Genomic DNA, 22,696 nt, shown 5'->3' on the forward strand with positions numbered 1-22,696 from the left:
GGGTGTCCTTTCTCGAGGAGGCATGTCCTTTCTACTGCAGCTGCCTTTTTCGCTGTAATTGTCACAGCTTCTAACAGTAGATAGGGCTGATGGCAACTGGAGGATGAAACTGTAAAGGTTGCTTCTACTGCAGCAAAGTGGACAGAGAAATGAAGAAAAGAACAAACAGGTGGTGCTATAGAGATAGATTTTATTGAATAGCTATGTGGCTCTTCTAAATTTTGAATAACATGAAATTACAAAGGTATTGAGATCCAGATGCTGGTTTGAAAAATGTAAAATATTTTGCTTGTGGGACAAAACCTTTAATTTCATGGCCTATTCATTTTGAATTATTTCGAATTTTCAAAAATAAACTGAAAACAGAGCAACTGGACTTTTTTAAAGACATTTTGCTGCTCATCCAACTGGCTTTTTCAATTAAAATGGGTTGTACGAGAAATCTCCAACATTAGATACTGGTGACTCATGCTTCACTAATGAAGGTAAGGCGTAAATTAAATTAGTATAACTGCAGCTATTAGGTGTGATTAAACTGCCTTGGGAGAGGTGTTAGAACAGCATTGTAAGTGCATTCTATTCAAGCTTAGTTTCTCCAATTTAACATAAATAGCTTCTTTCACACCTCTTTTGAACAAGTCTTCCTCTGTGTCTAAGACGCAAACCTTACTGTCAACAGATGTAGGTATACAACTGAGTCCTGACCGCAGGTGTTGACTCTTCTGTACTGGGCAATATGCTGGTATAGCTTCTTTGTTCACCCAATGTACAACTTCTGGCACTCCTCACTGGCACTACATCTATTGTCTGTCACTTACAAAGCTATTCTAACATCTCTCCCAAGGCAGTTTACTCAAACCTAATAGCTTTAGTCATACGAATGCAATTAACATCTCACCTCCATGACTGAAGCACCAGTATTTAATGACGGAGAATTCTCATACAAGCCATTTTAATTGAAATATCCAGTCGGGTGACTAGCGAAACATATCCAAGAAAAAAAAGATATACGTTCACTTGCTCGGACTTATTACTACTGATATACCATGACCTGGATGAATGAGAACCCTCACAATACAACATCATAGTAGAAGAACAGGGTTGCCAACCAGAATTTTTTCTAGACAACTTATCCCAAAATCAGCTAACATTTTTTTCTAGGGGTTAAAGGGTGAATACCAGGGGACTGCCAGAATAAGGTTCTTAGGATTAGCCCAAAGCCAAATCTGTTGGATAACAGAGTGATTCCATACCCACTGTCAGTCAGAGGGCGACTGCTCACATGATCAGCAATAAAAATTCCCACTGAAATATGCAAGCCATAACAGTGCCACAGCAGCTACACAAAAACCTACAAGCTGCATTGCGGCCACCCCTGTATATTTATTCTTAAAGGGGTTGTCCAGACTCCTATATTGATGACCTGTCCTAAGGACATCGAGCACTCCCGCCACCTCTTCAAGGAGCTGAGTCCAACTCTGAGGATAGGTCATCAAAATAGGTCATCAAAATATGAATCCCAGAAAACCCCTTGAATATTTGCAATACTAAACAATAATATTTTTTTTCTTCTTCGGTTGACAGGGAGACTGATGTTTTTCTCCTGGATACCCAGGCAGTGTGGGCTTCTGAAGAAGGATGGCTGGAGTTTGATATTACTGCAACCAGCAACTTATGGGTAATGAATCCTCGACACAATCTTGGACTGCAGCTTAGCGTGGAGACCAGAGATGGTAATTTATGATTAGATTTGTCATACTTTCCCTAGATGGAATATTAGTGTGCATGAACGAGATCAATGACGAAGGTTCTCTTCCTGGAACCTTAACACTTTCTTATAGAGTTTTTGCCAGCACAGAAAGTGATGTCATATCAACAAGATATGCTGTCACTTTTTATTGCCAGGACCCCAACCAATCCTGAGAATGTAGGGGCCACTCTACAATACAGTTTTGGGAACATTATAGTAGTTGGATGTAATTAGAAATGAGAGTCTGATGTTCTTCCAAAATTAGCATCAGTCATGACATTGCGCTATATCTGTTATGTTATGTTATGTTACTAAGTCCTTATATAGCGCTCTAGAGGAACTCAATCCGATCGAAGCGCTTGTGGACGGCTGTATTGGTGGGCCCCTACGTCATCCTACACAAATAGCCAGGTCTTAACCAGCTTCCTGAATTCCAGGTAATCTGGTATAGTTCTAATATGTTCTGGGAGGGAGTTCCAGATCTTGGGGGCTAATACTGAGAAACGTCTGTCCCCCCTTGTCTTGAGGCGGGTTCTTGGCACCGACAAAAGGGAGGCTGAGGTGGATCTCAGTTCTCTAGGAGGATGGTAACGTGTTATCTTTTTTTGCAGATAAATGGGGCCTGTTTTGTAGAGAGCTTTGTGTGTTAAGCAGCACAGCTTGAACTGCACTCTCTCTTTCACTGGGAGCCAGTGGAGTTCCCTGCGTGCTTTTGTAACAGAGTCTGTCCAATCTAGTTTCTTGATGAGCCGGATGGCTCTGTTTTGACAGAGTTGCAGAGCTCTCAGATCTTTCTCTGGTAGCCCCGCATACATTGCATTGCCATAGTCCAGGTGAGAGTTAACTAGCGCTCCCACCACGACCTGTCTGCATGTGTTGGGGAGAAACGGTGGGGCTTTTTTTAGAAGGAATAGGGCGAAGTTTGCTTTCCGTATTACTTCTTTAATCTGGGGACGGAGGCTCATTTCTTGATCCAAAATTATCCCCAGACTCTTTCCTTGTGTGGCTGCAGATACTGCAGAGTGAGGATGAGCCACATTACTAAGCACAGCCTATAGACACGAGGGGAGCAGTTTCTGTAAAAGCAGATCCTGTCTTCTAAATTCTTAGAACTCTTTAAGGCTTCCTTCACGCACAAATTTGCTGTGGTGCTTTTTTTAACCAAATCTTTAAAAATTCCATGGAATTTTGTATTTTTTTTCTTAGTGCCTTTTTTCCAAAACAAATTTGTGGATGGCATTTTTCTATCTGGAAAGATATGCTATAGTTTCTACATCCTTCATAAAAAAAAAAAAAGTGTCAGAGACACAAAAAGTATGGCACCAAATAAAAAAAAATGCTAGTAGCATAAAAACACTTAACTATCCTGCATTTATTATTTTCCATAGACTTTCAGGTAACAGCTTAAGCTGATGTATTTTTTCAGCAAAACACAGTGGGCGCCATAGCAATAACGCAGATCACAGACATTTAACCCTTTAGATCATGAGGTCAAATGTGACCACAGCATCTAAATGCTGAAAACCATGCAGTGATCAGTGGAGCCATTCCTTCGCAAAAACGAAAAATCCTCTGGGACTCAAGGAGTTAAATATCAAAGCAATTTTCCATTTTTGCATTTTAGTTTTTCACTCCCTGCCTTTCCAGAGCCATAACTTTTATATTTTTCAGTTTCCATTTGAGGGCTTATTTTTTGCAGGACAAATTGTACTTTCTAATGGCACCATTTAATTTTGCATATAATGTAGTGGCAAACTGGAAAACAATTTCAAATGGCGTGGAATTGAATAAAAAACCAAGTCTGACATTTTTAGGGGCTTTGTTTTTACGACGTTCCCTATGTAGTAAAACTGATCATTCTCTGGGTCAGTACGATTACGGTGACACCACATTTGATTAGTTTTTCTTGTGTTTTAATACCTAAAAATACATTTTCATCACCATATTCTGACTCCCTGTAACATTTTTTTATATTTACAATTATGGAGCTTTGTGAAGGCTAATTTTTTGCGGGGTGACCTGTAGTTTTCAGTGATGCCATTTTGGGGTGTGTATGACTTTGTGATCACTTTATATTAAAAAAATGTTCATGTCTTTTTCTGTTATGGCGTTCATCGTACAGGATAAATACGTTTATATTTTAATAGTTTGGGAATTTTGGGACATGGCAGTGCAAATGATCTTTATATTTTAATTGTTTATTTGTATTTGTATTATGGGAAAGGAGGTGATTAGAATTTTTATATTTTTTTATTTTGTTTATATTTTTTTAAACTTTTTTACTTCTTTTAAGCCACCCTAGGGGACCTCAACATGTGATCATTAGATCGCTTCTCCCATACACTACTGTGGTTTAATACAGTATTGTATGGGAAATTCATTATATTCCTTTGGAGCATTGCCATCTGCAGGTATTCATAGGAATATACCTGTAATAGGCCTGGTAGACTCACACAGGTTACAGCTTATCATCACCAAGGAATGACTTCCCCACAGCATCTGAGCGGTTAAACGTCTATGATTGGCAATATCACCAATCACAGACATTAGCCCTGTGTGTCTGCTGGGTGAAACACTAGAAACCCACCAGCTATGCACCTGCTCCACTCCAGAGCATGCGCCATCTTTAAAGTTCCAACATCTGCCATGCATAGCGGATGTCATGAAGGGGTCAAGACAGTTTCTGTTTTTTGTTTTGTTTTGTCCTTTGGCATTTTTTTTAAACAGTAGCATGCTCAGGGTGTGGCATTCAGGAAAAATAATGTAGAAGTAAAGCATGCCAAAAAAAAAACAATACCCCCAAAAAAGCTAGTAGAGTTTTAAATTAGTTTTCCTGTTTAAGGCTTTTTTGAAATGCCATTGTGTCGTCTGTGAAATGAAATCCATATAATGGCCTCATTTCATGGGCCGACCACGGCTGAACTCGCTGCATCATAGTCATTTGTAATGCTATAAGTTCTGGCTCAACCAGGGGTCTAATGTCCTGTACTCACAGCATTATTTGGGCATGGGACATTAAACCCGCAGTTGGTCTGGAACTCACGTCATTATAGATCACTATAATGCAGTGAGTTTGGCTCACATGAGCTGTATTTGGTCCGGGAAATGTGGCCATTACGCACCGCATTTCATTAAAGAAATACAGCCATGAGAAAGCAGTCTAATGTGAATCAGTATGTACCAGTGTGCAGGCTTTCAATTTAAATGAGTGTTTTCACTCACTGACAGCAAAGAATTATCTTGAAGACATTGAAATATCAAGTACATTAGAAAGTTGTAAAACTTTACCATCTGTACTGTGATTAGGTTATATTTAAATAAAACCGAAAAAAAAATCTTATTTAAATAAAACCAAAAAAGGCCTGGTTCACACAGCCCAGCTTTCTGACACATTTCAGTTCATTTTTTATTTTTTTGGTCAAAGCCAGCAGGGCATCCAGAGAGGTGACCTTGGGCCCTTTGTTATAGGATTTTATGAGCGGTCTAACAGACCAGTAATTCACCTATATTATGTTGGATCATAGCATACTAGAGTAGAGAAAGCCCTTATGGATATACAAGCCATAATTAAATCATAGATAAGAAGACCCATCACTGCCCAATGTCCCCATGAGATCATAACAGGAGCGCAACAGTAATACACTAGCTAGCTAGGAGTATAGATGCATTACAATGGCGGCTGAGGACCTAACAAAGGCCCCAGGTCTGCCATCAGTATCATCTGTGGGGCCCTAATAGGCTATACTGCTTTAGAATACTATGATTTCCAAAACATTATATATGGGATAAAGGATCACTGCTCTAAGTCCCCTTGTGGGCCTTCCCAAAATAAAGGAAAATTGTGTTCAATAACATTTAATAAAAATAAAAAGCCCCCCCCCCCATAAAAAAAAAATTATTAACCTTAAAAATATACACATTTGATATTGCCATAATGACTCTTAGGGCTCATGCACACAACGTATTTTTTGTCCATGTCCGTTCCATAATTTTTTTTTTGCAGCCCCTATGTGGAACCATTAATTTCAATGGGGCTGCAAATAAACGGAAATGATTCTGTGTGCATTCTGCCTCCGTATGTCCACATGTCCGATCCGCAAAAAAATAGAACATAGAACAGTCCTATTCTTGTTCGGTTTGCAGACAAGGACATCATTGTTACAATTGATCCGCCCAAAAAATGGATGTAACACGGACGTCACATGGATGTCATTGTTTTTTTTGCAGATCCGTATTTGCGGACTGAAAAATACACACAGGTGTGTGCATGAGCCCTTAGAATAGATATCTTATTAATTATGCTGCAGATTTTTTTTCCATTTCCTCAAAAAATTATAAAAAATAGTCTACAAATGATATGTACTCCAAAATGGTACCAATAAAAACTACAACTCGTCCCATGAAAGCCCTTATATGGCTTTCAGAATGTAGCACTCCAAAAATAACTTTTTTCCTTTAAAACTAAAATGTAAAAAATGCTATACATATTTTTACCACATGGTAAACAGCTGAAAAACACTAATAACATTAGGGTGGAGTTATTTTTAGGGTGGAGTTATTTTTTTTTTCTTTTTAATTCCTTCTGAAAGAATTCCGAAAAACATTTATGAAATCTAATCAATAAATTGTATGTATTGCCCAAAAAACACAAAAGGTGTAAAGTAGAACTGACTTAGTTGCCCATAGCAACCAATCAGATTACACCTTTCATTTTTTACAGCTCCTTTGGAAAATGAAAGGTGGAATCTGATTGGTTGCTATCAGCAACTAAGTCAGTTCTACTTTACACCAGTTTGATAAATCTCCCCTATTGAGCAGTGTAGTTCAGGTGCCTGGATCTTGCATCGGAACATACTGTATTAAAACACGACAGAAAATTAATGAATTTCCAGCAGTCTGCAGTAAGGGTACAGCAGGGGGGGTGTCCCTGCACAGTCTACCACTGGCAGCGCTGATTGGATAGAGTAAGACTATGCAGGGACACCCCCTAACTGGTAACACCCATCTATACCTTTACCTCAGACTGGTGGTAATTCATTCATGACGTCTAGAAGGAATAATAAAAGAATGGCACCTCATAGAGTCTTAAGAACAGATGTTCCAGAACGGGGGAATGTAAGTAGTTACTAAAACAGAAATGTCAGGAGAGGTGACAGGTCCTCTTGAAGTTGAAGTGAGACTATTCCTAAAAAATGGATTTCATACCTTAATTTTACTTTTCCTACCTCTATTTGCCTCCTGTATGCCTTTGCAGGGAAAACTATTTTTCAGTTATATTTGATCATGGTTATATGTAAGCAGACCACTCGTGTGGATATTTCCACGCATACATTCATATATACATATACCATATTTCAGTAATAACTTCTGTCATTTTGTTCCAGGTCAAAATGTAAACACAAAAGCCGCAGGTTTGGTTGGCAGAGATGGCCCATATGACAAGCAGCCATTCATGGTCGCTTTTTTTAAAGCAAGCGAGGTTCACCTGAGGACAGCTAGATCTGCAACAAGCAACCGCAAGAACCAGAATCGTAACCGCTACTCTCATTCTCAAGATGTATCCAGAGTTTCCAGTGTAACAGGTATAGTGCTTTTCTATCAATTTGTATTTAATGTCATGTATCTTTAACCGCCTCACGTCCGCCCATAGGATATAAACGTCCTATGGGTGGACGTCTATTTCTGACAGCACGTTTTAAAACGTCCTGTCAGAAATAGCAGCTGCACGCTAATCGTGCAGCTGCTGATCGGGTTGCCCGCTGTCAGTGACAGCAGGGCAACCCTAAGACAAGGCAGGGACAGTGCCCAGGTGTCCCTGCCTTCACGATCGCTGCAGACACAGCGCTCACCGAGCGCTGTGTCTGCAGAGCAGGAAGCGCTGTGCGCTTCCTGTTCCGGCCCGGCGGTCATGTGACCGCCGTGACCGGAGTGTGCAGGAGCTGTGTGAGGTCTCTCAGAGACCTCGATCAGCCCTGCTGTGAGGCTGTACAGCGCAGGATTTCTGCTGTACAGCCTCTCTAGGGGTGTATTTGTCCTGTAACTGGGGCTACTATGTCAGCCCCAGTTACAGGAAAAATCAACAGTGAAAAAAAAAAAAAAAAGTGAAGTAAATGTCCCCCAGAGGTCTTGTATGACCTTATGGGGGACGAAAAGTGTAAAATAAAATAAAAATAAAATAAAGGGTTGAAAAAATAAAATAAAAAAAAGTTTCACATGTAAAAAAAAAAAAATCCCAAGTAAGGAATAAAAAAAAAAATTTAAAATAGAAAAAATAAAATAAAATAGACATATTTAGTATTGCCGCGTCCGTAAAAACCAGCTCTATAACAATATCACATGACCTAACTGTGCAAGCAATTTTTGTCACCTTGCATCACAAAAGGTGCAACACCAAGTGATCAAAAACGCGTATGTCCCACAAAATGGTACCAATAAAACCGTCACCTCATCCCGCAAAAAATGAGCCCCTACATAAGAAATTCTCTCAAAAAATAAAAAAACTATAGCTCTTAGAACATGGAGACACTAAAACATCATTTTTTTGGTTTCAAAAATGCTATTATTGTGTTAAAGTGAAACAAATAAAAAAAAGTATACATATTAGGTATTGCCGCGTCCGTAAAAACCAGCTCTATAAAAATATCACATGACCTAACCCCTCGGGGTGAACACCGTAAAAAAAAAAAAAAAAAAAAAAAAAACTGTGTCAAAACAAGCAATTTTTGTCACCTTGCATCACAAAAGGTGCAACACCAAGTGATCAAAAACGCGTATGTCCCACAAAATAGTACCAATAAAACCGTCACCTCATCCCGCAAAAAATGAGCCCCTACATAAGAAAATCTCTCAAAAAATAAAAAAACTATAGCTCTCAGAACATGGACACATTAAAACATAATTTTTTGGTTTCAAAAATGCTATTATTGTGTAAAACTTTAATAAATGAGAAAAAGTATACATATTAGGTATCGCCACGTCCGTAACAATCTGCTCTATAAAAATGTCACTTGACTGAACCCCTCAGGTGAACGCTGTAAAAATAAATAAATAGAAACTGTGCTAAAACAACCAATTTTTTGCCCCATAAAGTGTTATAATGAATGATCAAAAAATCATATGTACCCAAAAATAGTACTAATTAAACTGGCACCTTATCCCCTAGTTTCCAAAATGGGGTCACTTCTTGGGAGTTTCTACTGTAAGGGTGCATCAGGGGGCTTCAAATGGGACATGGCATCTAAAAACCATGTGGAGTTCCTTTTCTTCTGTGCCCTGCCGTGTGCCCATACAGCAGTTTTCGACCACATGTGGGGTGTTTCTGTAAACCGCAGAATCTGAGTAATAAATATTGAGTTTTGTTTGGCTGTTAACCATCGATGTGTTAAAGAGAAAAATTGATTAAAATGGAAAATCTGCCAAAAAAGTGAAATTTAAAAATTTGATCTCCATTTTCCTTTAATTCTTGTGGAACGCCTAAAGGGTTAACAAAGTTTGTAAAATCGGTTTTGAATACCTTGAGGGGTGTAGTTTCTACAATGGGGTCATTTATGGGGGTATCCACTATGTAGGCCCCACAAAGTGACTTCAGACCTGAACTGGTCCTTATAAAGTGGGTTTTGGCAATTTTCTTAAAAATTTGAAGAATTGCTTCTAAACTTCTAAGCCTTCTAACGTCCTAAAAAAATAAAATGACATTTCCAAAATGATGCCAACATAAAGTAGACATATGGGGAATGTTAAATAATAAATATTTTATGAGGTATCACTTTCTGTTTTAAAAGCAGAGAAATTGAAATTTAGAAAATTGCGAATTTTTCAAATTTTTGGGTAAATTTGTGATTTTTTCATAAATAAAGGTGAAATATTTTGACTCAAATTTATGACTATCATGAAGTACAATGTGTCACGAGAAAACAATCTCTGAATGACTTGGATAAATAAAGGTGTTCCAAAGTTATTACCACATAAAGTGAGATATGTCAGTTTTGCAAAATTTGGCCTGGTCAGGAAGGGGGCAAAGGGCCCAGATGGGAAGTGGTTAAGAAAGCATTGACAGAGGAAGTTTCTGTAAATTGTGTATAATGTAGTCAGTGGTGGTACCAGTTCAGACCTTCTGAAGAGCGATACTGTATAAGATAGTTTTATAAAAATGTGTCAGTACAGAAAGTACAGGAAACAGAATAAGACTAGGAGAAATACTCTCTACGTTTTTCATTCCGAGCTGCAGTTATCTCACCGAGGACCCATACACTTTATTGAAATATTCATCTTATTCAGCCATATGCATTTGGCCCCCAAAAGATGTCAGCTATTCAGTAGTGTCCACCACAGCACAGTTACTGATGCAGCAGTGCCCATAAAAATGCCCCAGTGCCAAAAATAAAACTGAACTGTGATTGGGAGCTCTTGGCAATTAAACTAGATTTTCTGAAATTTTGATAAATAAGACCCAATGTCTCATCTATGGCTCTATGAAATGTTGCAGTTTCTTCCTATGTATCAGTCCCCATATTCAGAGATCAGCAAAGATGGGGTCAGATCCTACGCTGTTGGATCAGGGAAGCTGTTCCAAAAGCTTGCTCTGGGAAATGCTTTCCTGATCTCATAGGACAGGGTATTTTCCTTGGACTAAATATGGCTCCAGCCAGAGTAGTCTGCTACTCTGTTCTTCCCAGTATAAGAAAATGTAGATTTTCTTATATAACGTGTGCCATTGCCTACACTTAAGAGAAACGTCTGGAAATCTTGAATTACTTCTGATATATAAAGGAGGGGGGAAAAGTAATGTGGTTTCCATTAACGTAAAAAAAGCCAGGGACACCAGCAAAAGTTTCTCCTTGCCATCATCATTATTTTTAATTGAACCTTTTATATTGAGCTATTTCCAAAATATCAGGAGTTTCTTTAAGCCGCAAAGAGATTTCAATTATGGAGAACAGGATGTGAAGTGGAAGCAAATTTTTATGCGTTTTGTTGAAGGTCATCCAGGCAGATTCAGACATGTGAAAAAGTCAGTGGCGTGTGTTGAATCAATTAGTCATATATGTTCACTTTTAGGAAGAATCTTGTGATTTACTGTTCTATTTCATGCAACGTAAATATCAATACTATCAATACCAATGTCCCATCTTTGTTAATGCTGCAGACACGTGGTGATGAGGCACATACCCTGGGTACTAAGTAACAGGTCACTCTGCCTTGGCTAGGGTATTTTAATACAGGACCAGAATGGTAAAATGAATTTTGGATCAGGGCAGTAAAATTAATCTTTGCCTCGGGTGGAAGAAAGCCTGGCTATGATACTCACATTTTCCAGGTAGATGCATAAGGGGGGGGGGGGGGGGGGGGGGGGGGGGGGGGGGGGGGGGGGGGGGGGGGGGGGGGGGGGGGGGGGGGGGGGGGGGGGGGGGGGGGGGGGGGGGGGGGGGGGGGGGGGGGGCTGGGGCATTGTGCTCTTTTTGAGCTAAAATAATTTTTTCAATTGCTCTTTATTAAAAATTTTGAATCCCTGTCTCTGTGCAGCCTTGAGTTCCTCTAGTAGCCATTACATAATGCGGGCTCATGTGGACTCTGGGTGCCTCTGCACAGTGCCGTACACACTACATTGCTGTGTCCATGGGGCGTTTTCTCTTTCACAGCTTATTTTCAGAGAACATAGTCGTGGACTATGATGTCCTCTCTGGAAACGGATCAGGTACCTGTGCAGTTAAAAGTAATAAAGTAGGAAAAGAGCAGTTTATCAATGGTATGGGCTCTAAAATTGGGAAAATTTTTAAATAAAAATTCTCGTTTCTGACTTGATTTCCCTGAAATGTAAGCTATCCCTCTGGTCCATGTCTTAAACTGAAAAGCAGAGCTTCTGTTTTAAAATTACTTTTGTGATGAGAAGACTGTGTCCTTTGGTTGTTATGCAGCCAAAACTCGGAAACCTGATCTAAGCAGCAAGTCCTACGTTAAAGCAGATGTTTTTACACTCAGATGTGACTGCACTGGAAGAGGTTTTTGTCTTGTCTCCTGTACAGCGCACATTTTTGTGTCTATGTAAAAAGTAGGAGAAAGAATATTTGCGCCTCCTCTGAGAACGTTATTCCATCTCACCACAGAAAGTTGTAGAACTGGTGGTAGGGCATTTCCACTCATATATCTGTTACATTGTTCTCCAGTAATTTCGACTTTTAAAGACATTGGGGAATGTTTTTTTGAGAACAGTGATGTTGCTGCTTGCTGCCTTTATAAAGGCTGAACTAGTTCTTAAACTGGGTTCTTAAAGAGGACCTTGCACCACTCGTGACATGACTGTTTTAATAGCTTCATGTTAACATGTCATAACAATTCTGGAGCATTAATTCTTTTGGCTGTATGTTGTTCCATTCCTTAAATTTTTCTACTAGAAGTTATGAATTGCTAGCAGTCTGCAGTAAGGGTAAAGGTGGTAACAAGTTGGGGGTGTGTACCTGCACAGACTCACTCTATCCAATCAGTGATGCCATTTTCAGACTTTGCAGGTACACACCCCCAGCTTGTTACCTCCCCTCTGTACCCTTACTGCAGACTGCTAGCAGTTCATTGATAACTTCTAGTAGAAATAATAAAGGAATGGCACAATATACAGACATAAGAATAGATGCTCCAGAATTGTTATCACATGGGAATGCATGAACCTATTAAAACAGGCATGTCAGGAGAGGGGACAGGTCCTCTTTGAAGATTTGTCTATTTTAGTAAATGTGTGTATTATCTACAAAATTAGTCTGGAGACCCTTTTCTTATAATGACCTGTTGTGCCATTCCTCTGTTATTTCTCCTACAAATTTATGAATAAATTGACAACTAGACATTATCATTTCCCTTGTAAGGGCAGGTTCGCACCTGCACTAGGAATTCCGTTATAGAGTTATAACGGAATATAACAAAATTCTAGGACGGAATGCAAAACGGCAGGACGGCGACAGGACTTTTTTTTCCATCATATATAATAGAACAAAATGGAACCATTATTTGTGGCCATAGACATGTGTTAGGACGGAGCAAATCGGAATGCCTCTTAAAGGGTTCCATTTTGCATTCTGTCCTAAAATGTCATTATAACTCTGTTATAATGGAACCCTGTAACGGAATTTATAACGCAAATGTGAACACCCCCTTAAAGGCCCGCATCAATATATACTCTGCCACTGTCAGCCCTGATTGGACAATGTCAGACTGTGTAAGGACAGACCCCATTTGCTAATGCCCCTTTGTCAATGTATTCATACATTGTATGGAGGAAAGACAGAGGAACAGAAAAACATAATGTTTTTAAAAAAGACAATGCAAAATTGTTATCTCTCTGGAAATACAGGTATGTACTAAAAAGACATGTTGGGACAGGTCCTTTTTAACATGGAAATGGGTGAGTTCACTAACAATAATTAACTGCCAGGAAGAGCTGACAGACGGAGGCTGAAGAAGGGATTGTATGTTGGCTCTGGAACTGGACAGGGATAGTAGACCCAGGGGTCTAAGAGGAGGTAGCTTCTTTTTCTGTTTGTCAAGACATGACTGAAGCACAAGTAGCAGAATGTACACTTAAATGAATGCATACAGATTCTGCATATTCAGCGGAAGGTCACCTCTCCTCACATTTGTTTTATTAACTGTTCTCTGCATTCCCCATGTAATGACAATCCTGGAGCATCTTTTTTTCATATACCTCTATTGTGTTATTCACCTATTATTCATACTAGAAGTTACTGAATGAATTGCCAGCACTCTACAATAAATATATGACATTATCCAATCAGTGATGCTAATTTCAGACTGTGCTGGGACATCCTTGCTCCGACGCCCCCCCCCCCCTCCCCATTGGTAACACCCAGATGGACCTTTATTTCAGATTTTGGCAATTCATTCATAAACGTCAAGCAGGGATAATAACCATAAACCTCTAATAGGCATAATAGAGGAACGGTACAGCATAGAATGGTAAGAAAAGATGTTCCAGAACTATTGTTACTTAGGGAATGTGTCTTTAAGTTTGGGATTGCATTTAAAAAATGTGTATATATTACAGATACATAGAGGTTTATTTTATGCTTTAGGGATTTATTATCTGAATTCTTACTCTTAGTTTTTAAATCTCTCAATTATTTATTTAAAGGGAAACTGTCACGTTGAACATGATGTCTGAGCTGCAGGCTGCATGTTATAGAGCAGGAGGAGCTGAGCAGATTGATTTATAGTTTTATGGGAAAAGATTCTGTAAAACTTTAATTTTATTCATTTAAAATCCTGCTCATTTTGGGCTTTGAAGACAAGGAGACGGTCCTATCAGTGACTGACAGCCTTCCCCCTATGACTGTGTATACAGAGATAGCTGTCAACAGTGCCGGACTGGGGTGCCTAGGGCCCACCAGTAAAATTTATTTTGGGGGTCCACCGTACGGATACATTCAAATATAACCTGCTCACACAGCAGTAAGATGCTACCAGATGATTGAATATAGGGGTCCCTGCAGCAACTTTAAGAAGGTAGGTCCTTGGGGAGAAGAGGACACTGGTAGCTTTCCTCTATACCTAGAAGTCATCTCAACTCTGATCGTGTCTATAATAATAAACTGGGGAGTTTCTTTAATAATCTATCAGGTTTTTAATATGAACATAGGATGGTGGAGGTGCTGTACATTGAATATATGTAAGTAGTGCAGTAAGTCTACTGTATTATGTGCCATTTGTGCAGGGGGTGGGAGACTAGGGGCCCACCTTGCTCAGGGGCCCACCGGGGAATTCACTTGTACCCCTGTGGGCCAGTCCGAGCCTGGCTGTCAATCACTGATAGGACAGCCTCTTTGACTTCAAAACCCAGAACACGCAAGAATTTAAATGAATAAAATACAGGATATGCAGAATCTTTTCCCATAAAACTATAGATCAATTTGCTCAGCTTCTCCTGCTCTATGACATGATGCTTGCAGATTACATTGGATTTTTATAGCGTCAGGTTCCCTTTAAGGCTAAGGCTACAAGGCAACTTCTGGACATTTAATGTAAGATCGCAATGCTGCGCTACTACATGGCAACTAATGATAGTGAAGGTGTTAACACAAGAGTCTACAGAAATCCAAACCTGCTGGATTTCTGCATGAGCACATTTACTATAATTAGTTGCGATTGGCAGCACACAGTTTCCGCTCTTGATGTCACGCGGCCACAAGTCGCTGCGTAGCACTCATCTAAGGGCTGGTTCACATGAACGTATTTTGCTTTCCGTATACGGACCGTTTTCTGCGTTCCGCATATGGTCCGCATACGGAACCATTCATTTCAATGGGTCCGCAAAAGATGCGGACAGCACTCTGTGTGCTGTCCGCATCCATTGCTCCGTTTACGTGGCCCTGCAAAAATCATGAGTCCTGTCCTATTCTTGTCCGTTTTTCTAATAGGCCTCCTGTTCCGTTCCGCGAATTGCGGAAGGCACAGGGGCGGCATCCGTTTTTTGCAGATCTGCAATTTGTGGACGGCAAAAAACAGCACGGTCGTGTGAACGAGCCCTAAATGATACAAATCCTGCGCTCTTATGTCTACCACGCCGCTGCTTTTTTTTTACACAGAAATATCTGGATCAAAGGCTGCACTGAGCTTTGTTTTAATTGGAACACCACAGCACTGAAAAACGCTGATGAAATCAAGGAGGATAGAGGAACCATTAACATAACTGTTTAGTTTTCATTAGGAGATACAGAAGCCAGAGGGAACATAATGAAATGTAATGCAGTCAGTTATTCCAATGTCATAAATCATGGTGCAAATTAAAGATGGCTGCCAAGTAGAAAATTCTCCTTCTATATTTTTAGCAACCAAGGTATATACATGTATTAAAATTTTATTATAATAATGATTATTATATTTTTTTCCCTGTCAGATTACAACAGCAGTGACCTTAAAACAGCCTGTCGGAAACATGAGTTGTATGTCAGTTTTCAAGACTTGGGTTGGCAGGTGAGGACAACAGGCTGTATAGTCTGTATAGTAATGTCATCAAATTATAAGAATAATTATTATTTATTAAAGCGAATGTCGCACATGATGTGATTAAACTACTTGTTAAAAGTCTACATCACCAAAATCTTGCTTTTCTATGTTTCTGCACAAATGAGGTTAGAATGCCATAATAAATATGTCTTGTACTATGAGAAGGTCATGGTGTTCATATAAAGTACACTGTGATCATTCAGGGGCGTAAGGAATAAACATGGGACCCCACAGAAAAACTTGGAATGAGGCCCCACTCCATCATGACAACTTTCAGCAGCAAGTTCAGAAAAACTGGTTTCCCTAATGCACACTGTGATGTCACAGCACACGGAAAATGATATAGTGATAGGGGGATAATGCACACAGTGATGTAATTAGAGATGAGCGAAGCGAGCTTCGGATGTTACATCCGAAGACGCTTTGTTCATACCTTCGAATTAATACTGTACGGAGATCCGTCTCCGTACAGTATTAGAATGTATCGGCTTCAACGAAGTTAGTTATTTGCGAAGTCGCGCGTGACTTCGTTGAATAACTTCGGTTGCTTATTTTTAAAGTGGAAAACCACTTTGAAACTTGAAACCGAACTCGGGTTCGGTTCAGACTGGTACCTCAGAACCTAACCCAAATTCGGTTTCAAGTTTTAAAGTGGTTTTCAATTGCTGAAGTTATTCAACGAAGTCACGTGCAACTTTGCGAATAACAGACTTCGGCTCACCGCAGCCCATACATTCTAATATTGTACGGAGACGGATCTCCGTACAGTATTAATCCGAAGTTTTGAATGAAGCGACTTCAAATGTAACATCTAAAGCTTGCTTCGCTCATCACTAGATGTAATAATAGTGGGATAATGCACACAGTGATAATAATAGTGGGATAATGCACACAGTGATGTAATAAAAGTGGGACAATATACCCAGTAATGTAATAATAGTGGGATGATGTATACAATGATGTAATAACAGTGGGATAATGTACATAGTAATGTAATAATAGCGTAATAGCGGGAAAATGCACACAGTGATGTAATAATAGTGGGACAATATACCCAGTGATGTAATAATAGTGGGATGATGTATACAATGATGTAATAACAGTGGGATAATGTACATAGTGACGTAATAATAGCGGGGAAATGCACACAGTGATAATGATAGTGGGATAATGCACACAGTGATGTAATAATAGTGGGATGATGTATACAATGATGTAATAACAGTGGGATAATGTACATAGTGATGTAATAATAGCGGGAAAATGCACACAGTGATATCACCGTGTGATGATAATAAACAGTTATGTCACTGTATAGAGTTAATGAGCACAGTGATGTCACAGTGCAGAAATAATGACCACAATGATGTACAGTACAGGTATAATAGACAACCTGGACACAGCGTAATCATGCAGATTGATGTAATATTTAGAATGAGAGCCCATTTTGTTTTCTATACCAAATTACATACATTTTACCAATAACTGCACCCTTTTGAGGACCCCCTTAGTTCATCCTCATATCAGCTGCTATGTATGCTACCCTGGTAGTTCTGCCCATGCTAGGGCTACATAGAAACTTTGGTTGCCCTACATGAAGATTGGAATCTTGCATTGTGGCATTGCATCTAATGATCGTGTTGTAGTTTCACTGCAGCAGGCTCCATAATGTGCCCAGGGCACTGCTGTCATAACAGTCCACACCAAAATGTAACTGGCATGAGACTGGGATTTGCTTGGAAACTTTATAAAAAAAATTTAACAGCCAAATTGCAGCTCCATAATAATAGTGCAACAACAGTATGTCTTTTCTTGCGTGACTTGTCTGAGGGTTGATTTTGCATGGCCAAATTTGCTGTGTAACCCTGCGGGAAAAAAATATAAATAAAATGGCAATAAACTGTTACGTTTTGATGTTGAAAGCATCCATATGATTTGAGATGGCAGCAGTCATGTGATTCATCCACAGATTGGCTTTCTCAGCTGATCCAGGATGGCTCCACTTCTGCTCAGGTGCTGAACAGTAGCTGAATGCATCCAGCGGATACTCAGATACAGGCAGCAGAGTCTCCCATATCTGTACATGTCCTGTACAGAATTGAACAGTCTCTCCTACATGTTGACAACTGATTGGTCAAAGTTATTACTGAAGCTGCAGCATTCAGACTAATTTGCGACCCTAGCGGCTGGTTAGTTACTCAGCGTTCCGGGGATACAGAAGAATTATTCACTGTCAGCGCTGGCCACGCTGATCAGTGTCAATATAGCAGAGCAAATATATGTGCATAATTCAGATGTTAATTTCTAGAAATATAGAGGAGTCAGCAGGGAGAGAAAAAGAATTAACCCCAGCCGTCTGCACAGTGAGTGCCGCTCTGTACTGTGTAGATGGACATGTTAGCTGCTCATTTAGAGAGCGCTGCTAAGGGACAATCCAGGGCAAGTTTTCTACTATAAAAGTACACATTCTGTAAATAAAGTGTATTAGAAGAATGTTCCCTATAACTGTCCCTAAATATTAGATAAAATTTAAAAATGAATGGCAGTTACACTTGAAGAACACATTTTCACATGTATACATTTATAGCTATCTGAATAACTATATCTCTGTGTCTTCAAGGACTGGATAATAGCACCAAAAGGCTATGCTGCTAACTATTGTGGAGGAGAATGCTCATTTCCACTGAATGCTCACATGAATGCCACAAACCATGCTATTGTGCAAACCCTGGTGAGTGACATATGCTTCATGACAATATCTATAACCTTTTACATCCTGAGGGTCACAATAAATGGGAAGGATTCTTACCATCTGAGACACTGATGACATATTGAACATATATGCCCAAAATATCTCATAGGTAGGGATGAGCAAACTCAAACTGCAAAGTTCGGATTCGTACCGAACTTTGCGAGTTCGGGTACCCGGACCCGAACCCGGACTTTTTCCCTGAAGTCCGGTTTCGGGTGATTTATGAATTACACCTTTAGGCTGGGTTCACATCACCGTTATGGATTCCGTTATTACATGGTTATCCATAGGATGGAAGTCAAAACGGAAGCCTATAAGAGGCATTCTGTTTTGATCCTTCATAATAGAAGTCTATGGGCAGCATAACGGATCTGTCCTGGTTTCCATTATGCAGGAGTCCAGTCCTGTGTAATGGAAACCAGGATGGATCCATAATTATGCCCGTAGACTTGTATTATGATGTAATGCATAACGGAACTTGTTTAAAAGGCATTCTGTTTTGCTTTCCGTCATAATAGAAGTCTATGGGCAATCATAACGGATTTGTCTGGTTTCCGTTTTGCAGAACGGAAAAAAAGTCCTGTTGACAGGACTTTGTTTTCCGTCTTGCATAACGGAAACCAGACAGTTCCAATTGCCCATAGACTTCTATTATGACAGATCAAAACGGAATGCATTTTAAAGGCTTCTGTTTTGCATTCCGTCATATGGATTCCGTTATTTTCTGTTATAATAGAAAACAATAACGGAATCCATAACAGTGATGTAAACAAGCCCTTAGAGGCATTCCATTTTGCATTCCATCATAATAGAAGTCTATGGGCAGCATAACGGATCTGTCCTGGTTTCCATTATGAAGGAGTCCTGTCCTGCATGACTGACGGAAACTACACGGATCCGTTATGCTGCCCATAGACTTCTATTATGACGGAATGCAAAATGGAATGCCTCTAAAGGTGTCCTTTTTGCATTCCGTCTTACGTATTATGTTATTTTCCAATATAATAATGGTTTAACGGAAATGAATAAAGTAAAGTTCGGGTCCCCGTTAACTTAAATGGGGTTCGTGTCCCGAATCCGAACTTTGACCTGAAGTTTGGCCGAACCTGGCGAACCTGAACTTCCACGGGTTCGCTGATCACTACTTATAGGTGCTGGGTCTAAGTCCAGGACTACCACCTGTCAGTAGATTGTGGTCCCCTTCCCCCCCCCCCCCCCATTTATCTGGCTCAGTGCATTGTAATTTATGTAACTATTTTATGACTGTGTGCTAGAATGAAATCTACAGCATCCTTTTTTTTCTTTATTTTGAACAGAAAATGAAACCGTAATGTCAACTCCCACTTATTATGTTATTAGTAGAGTTTTTTATGCATTTTTCCAAAAGACTACAAGTATCTCATGAAAACAAACCCTGTCCATATTCCCGATTGGACAATATAAAGTTATCACAGTTTTCAGGGGTCTTGTCATTTTGCAGGTTTAAAGGGGTTGTCCACTTTTTTCTATTGAAGAACTATCCTCAGGAGAGATCATTAATATCAGATAGGCGAGGGGCCAACCCCCAGTGCCCCCCAATCAGCTGTTTGAAGCGACCGCAGTATTCCAATGAGCGCTGCGACCTCTTCCTAGGCCAGTGACATCACGTTCATTGGTTATATGGCCTAGGTGCCACTCAGTCCCATTCAAGTGAATGGGCCTGGGCTGCAATACCAAGCACACCTACTTAACAATTTATGGCACTGTGCTTGGTAAGCCGTGAGGGAGCCGCAGCATTAACCAGAGTACCATGGCCTCTTTAAACAGCTAATCATTGAGGGAGTTAGACCCTCACCATTCAGATATTGAAGACCTATCTTGAGGACAGGGTATCAATATCAAAATCTCGGATTTTAAAGGAAACAGTGTACTTAATCTGTTCAACTTCTTTATTACAGGATGCTAAATATTTGCTAAAGTGTTTTCAAAATGGCCTACTACTGCTTGACATTGGTCTTATTTTTCTTCACTGACCAGGTCCACCTTATGAATCCAGAGTATGTCCCAAAGCCATGCTGCGCCCCAACCAAGTTAAATGCCATATCAGTGCTTTATTTTGATGACAACTCCAATGTCATACTAAAGAAATACAGGAACATGGTCGTAAGAGCTTGTGGCTGCCATTAAAAACGGGATCTGGCCATTTCAAGGAGTCATCTAGTGAGAGAAGATCATCTAGTTATATCACTTTCATTTGATTGCATATTGCTGATAGTGACTGAATCATTCAGCAAGAGCATTATCGATGCTTATTTATAAAGATGCCAGTTATGTGTATTACTTGTACCCACAGGATGGTCATTTCACTTCAGAGTTGGACATATGGAATCTTCCAAAATGAAATTTTGCAAATTCATTATCGTTAGCTTGGATCAAGCTGTGTTTTCAATTTAAAATAAATAATATATGTATTAAGTGTAACCTCTTTGCATCGCTTTATTGTTCTAGAGTCTGTATTCTAGTAATGGATACACCACCAACAAAACTTCCAAACATCTGCTCATTCACACGACCGTATGGCCGTGGTGCCCGTATTCACTTATTTCACATTTTGTTATGTTGCGGCCTTGTGCTAAAATAAAAAAAAGTTCAGATTTTCCTCCATCGTTCTGCACTCAGTACCCCATCTTATCTTTGATAATTTATTGAAAAGGGAAAACTAAAATATTCCATTCAGACCCTTTACTTAGTACTTAGTTAAAGCACCTTTGGCAGTCATTACAGCCTCCAGTCTTCTTGGGTATGATGCCACAAGGTTTTGGGGATTTTCTACCATTCATCTCTGCAGATCCTCTCAAGCTTTCTCAGGTTGAATGGGGACCGTCAGTGGACAACTATTTTCAGGTCTCTCCAGAGATGTTTGATTGGCTTCAAGTCAGGGCTTGGTCTGACCCACTCAAGGACTTTCACCCTAAACCACTCCTGTGTTACCTTGGCTGTGTGCTTAGTGTCTTTGTCTTGTTGGAAGGTGAACCTTCAACCCAGTCTGAGGCCCACAGCATTCTGGATCAGATTTTCATTAAGAGATTAATATCTCTAGACTTTGCTTTATTTATTTTCCCCTCAACTGTTGACCAGTCTCCTTGTCCCAGTTGCTGAAAAACAGTTGGGAAGTGCCAGGTTTCCTCCAGACATGACACTTGGAATTGAGGCCAAAAAGTTGGAATTGGTTTTATCACACCAGAGAATCTTGTTCCTCACAGTCTGAATGCCCTTTAGGTGCTTTTTTTTTTTAAACTTTCACATCTTTTAGGGCTCATGCACACAAACGTATTTTTTGTCTACATCCAATTCTCATTTATTTGCAGGTTGGATGTGGACCCATTCGCTTCAATGGTGCCTAAAAAAAATGGAAATGACTCTGTGTGCATTCCTTGTCCGTATGTCCACATGGCTGAAAAAAAAATTATATTATTGTTCGCATTATGGGCAAGGGTAGGACTGTTCTATTAGGGGCTGGCTGGTATCCGTGTTTTGCGGATCCGCAATTTGCAAATAGCAAAACATCCAAAGGATGTGTGCATGAGCCTTTACTAGCACATGGCCATTCTGCCATAAAACCCAGATTGATGGAATGCTGCAGGGATTGTTGACCTTCTTGACGTTTCTTCAGTCTGCACGCAGGATCTTTGGAACTCAGCCAGGGTGACCATTCGATTCTTGGCCACCTTTCTTACCAAGGCCCTTTCCCCCCCGATTACTTAGATAGGTGGGGCAAGCTCAAGGAAGAGTCCTGGTTGTTTTAAGCTTTTTCCATTTAAAGGGGTTATTCAGTAATATATAACAGGATAGGTCATCATTATCAGATTGGCAGGGGTCTTCCGGCATCTCTCCCAGGTACAGAGGCTATGCTTAGTATTGCAACTCAGCCCCATTCACTTCAATGGGATTGAGCAGCAACTAGGCTATGTGACTGATGCACTGTGACGTCAAATGGCCTAAGAAGAGGCCACGGTGCCCACATAGAGCCCAACTATCAGGGAATAGGTTGTCAATATTTATTAACAAATAACGTCTTCAAGAATTATGGAGGTCACTGTGCTCTTGGGAACTTTTAGTGAAGATTTTTATTTTACTTTTTGTATCCTTCTCCAGATCTGTGCCTCCACAGTCCTGTCTCTGCGCTCTACAGGCAGTTCTTTCCC

General features: G+C 39.9%; 1 protein-coding gene across 1 annotated transcript in view; it reads left to right on the plus strand.

Moving 5' to 3' along the window:
• Nucleotides 1–20,967, plus strand: part of BMP6 (bone morphogenetic protein 6) — a 154,382-nt gene extending 133,415 nt beyond the window's left edge. Inside the window, exons 3-7 of the mRNA XM_040432107.1 lie at nucleotides 1,585–1,733; nucleotides 7,135–7,332; nucleotides 15,651–15,727; nucleotides 18,381–18,491; nucleotides 20,529–20,967. Coding sequence (XP_040288041.1) covers nucleotides 1,585–1,733; nucleotides 7,135–7,332; nucleotides 15,651–15,727; nucleotides 18,381–18,491; nucleotides 20,529–20,678 — 685 coding nt within the window. The 3' untranslated portion in view covers nucleotides 20,679–20,967. The remainder of the gene's footprint in view (nucleotides 1–1,584; nucleotides 1,734–7,134; nucleotides 7,333–15,650; nucleotides 15,728–18,380; nucleotides 18,492–20,528) is intronic.
• Nucleotides 20,968–22,696: the final 1,729 nt, after the last annotated feature.

This window comes from Bufo bufo, chromosome 5, assembly GCF_905171765.1.
Source record: "Bufo bufo chromosome 5, aBufBuf1.1, whole genome shotgun sequence".
NCBI lineage: Eukaryota > Metazoa > Chordata > Amphibia > Anura > Bufonidae > Bufo > Bufo bufo.